Source organism: Cyprinodon variegatus, unplaced genomic scaffold (genome assembly GCF_000732505.1).
Source record: "Cyprinodon variegatus isolate N-32 unplaced genomic scaffold, C_variegatus-1.0 Scaffold1106, whole genome shotgun sequence".
Lineage (NCBI taxonomy): Eukaryota > Metazoa > Chordata > Actinopteri > Cyprinodontiformes > Cyprinodontidae > Cyprinodon > Cyprinodon variegatus.
Window position 1 is genome coordinate 134082 of NW_015151559.1, and position 2183 is coordinate 136264.

General features: G+C 37.9%; 1 protein-coding gene across 1 annotated transcript in view; it reads left to right on the forward strand.

Annotated features, from left to right (window-relative positions):
- The first annotated feature begins 741 nt into the window (after nt 1–741).
- The window catches only part of LOC107101507, an 18939-nt gene continuing 17497 nt past the window's right edge, over nt 742–2183 (forward strand). Inside the window, exons 1-2 of the mRNA XM_015400457.1 lie at nt 742–745; nt 831–964. Coding sequence (XP_015255943.1) covers nt 742–745; nt 831–964 — 138 coding nt within the window. The remainder of the gene's footprint in view (nt 746–830; nt 965–2183) is intronic.

The following is a 2183-nucleotide window of genomic DNA, read 5'->3' on the forward strand; positions in this document are numbered from 1 at the left end:
AATCCGTTGTCCAGGTCAACACTGAGGTATTAACTGAGGTATTAACTGTATAACTGTACTCCACTCCACTTCATCTTCTATGATGTTAATGTTTCCCATGTTTCTGGCTCCTCTAAAATTTGAAATAATCTCCATGTTTCTTTTTGCTTTCAGGATCAGATGATTATTTCCACCAACTCTATGTACTCAGCATCTTGATGTACAAAGTAAAGGAACAGGGGGAAGTTAAAAAACAACAACAGAAAAAAAAGTTTTATCTCATGCAGCATCTCCTTAAACGCTGTTCCAACCTCTTTATAGAAATTTTTTCAACAATTATACTGCTGCTTAAAATTGTGTTTAGCAGTGTTAAGGCTGTATTAAAAAAATAATAATAATAATCTCAGTCATTGGCACTGCATGCTTGGTTGAAGGATGGATTTTAGTTATGGACTCCTCTTTTACTCAGAAATGAGAGTTGTAAATATATACATTAAAGTTGCAAGATGTTGAAATATCAAAAAGAAAGGTTGTATGGTTCTTGCCAACCCTAGCCTTTAATCAAACAACACTTTGTTAATATAGACTAATAAAGAAATGTTTGCCACAGAAAAAAAAAATGTTTTGATAATTTTTACTTTCTTTGTAGGCTGCCCAGTGGGGCAGTGGGTAGCGCTGCTGCTTTGCAGCCAGAAGGTTCAATTCCCGGCCCAGTTTGATTCAGGTCTTTCTGCATGGAGTTTGCATATATCCTCCTTGAGCATGCGTGGGTTCTCTCCGGGTACTCCGGCTTCCTCCCACAGTCCAAAAACATGACTGTAGGTTAATTGTCTTCTCTAAATCCTCCTTAGGTGTGAGTTTAAGCGTGGATGGCTCTGTGTTGCCCTGCTATGGACTGGCTGCCTGTCCAGGGTATACCCTGCCTCTCACCCATAGACAGCTGGAGATTGGCACCAGCACAGCTCGCATCACGCTTGGCATAAGCGTGACAGATTGGATGGATGGAGGTAATTTTCTCAATAAAAACAACCCTAATAGGGATTGGGTTGCTACCGTTTTTATAAATTTAAATTTCAAAGATATATATTGTCATCACATAGATGTTTCACTGTGGCTCTATTTCATACCTTATCCAAAATAGTTAGGTTATGCTGAGCTATTTCTATATTTATGCTGCTATAGGCTTAGGCTGCTAGAGCAGGGGTCTTCCATGTTTTTCAGCCAAGGACCCCCAAAACTGATGGTGAGATGGAGCGGGGACCCCCTAATTATATATATTGTATGAATTTGTGTTATATCAAACTCGTCCTATAGTCACCTTATTACAGATGGAGTCATGTAACGAAAGTAATTTTTTCCTGAAATTATTGGATTATTTCTGGTTCAGATTCGTATTCCTGGTTGATGGGACAGGTGTTGTGAGTGAAATGGTGCCCAGCCTGAAAGAGCTCCTGTGTGTCGCTGAATGTGTGCATTGATGACTGAAAGACATCTTCCTCCATTTATCAGTTTACTACAGTGTGTTGAATTCATGTTAATGTGTATTTAAAGACATTTCAATGAGTGGAAAAAATTGCAGGGGGAAATATAAAAGAAAGTCTAATCAACCAAAATTTTCGCGACCCCCATGCAGTACCTCTGTAGACCCCCTAGGGGTCGCAGGCCCCCTGTTGAAGACCTCAGTGCTAAAGGATAGTTTGTCATCATTCTGCTTCATTCTTAGTTTTTTTTTTTTTTAAAGAAAGAAATCAACATTCATTTTATACAGTAAAGGTCATACTGTCAGTCAGAATCAGTCAAGGTCTGACAGAGTGCATAAATAATGCTCAGCACATTCAAATATAATGAAAAAAAAATCAATTTTAAGGTAACTTATAGTCTGTAGTTTATATTTGATGTGTGTAATATATTGTAATATTGTTCATTGCTGGACAAGTAACAACTTCTACAGCTTTCATACTATTGTAAAACCTGGTCATCTGAAATGACCCTAGGTAGTAAATCTTAGGGCTAATTGTAAATTGTCATCACCTGACTGAGTTGGAGCACCAGCTGTGTATAAAAACAGCTCAGCAAGTCTGAAATGTAGGCAGAGACTTCTTTTTTAGGTTTGGTTGTGGATTGATATTTAGTTCCTGTTTCAGAATGCGTAAGTACTAGTAGCATGTGGCTGTTGGGGAAAAAAGGAAAAAAAAAAAAAAAAA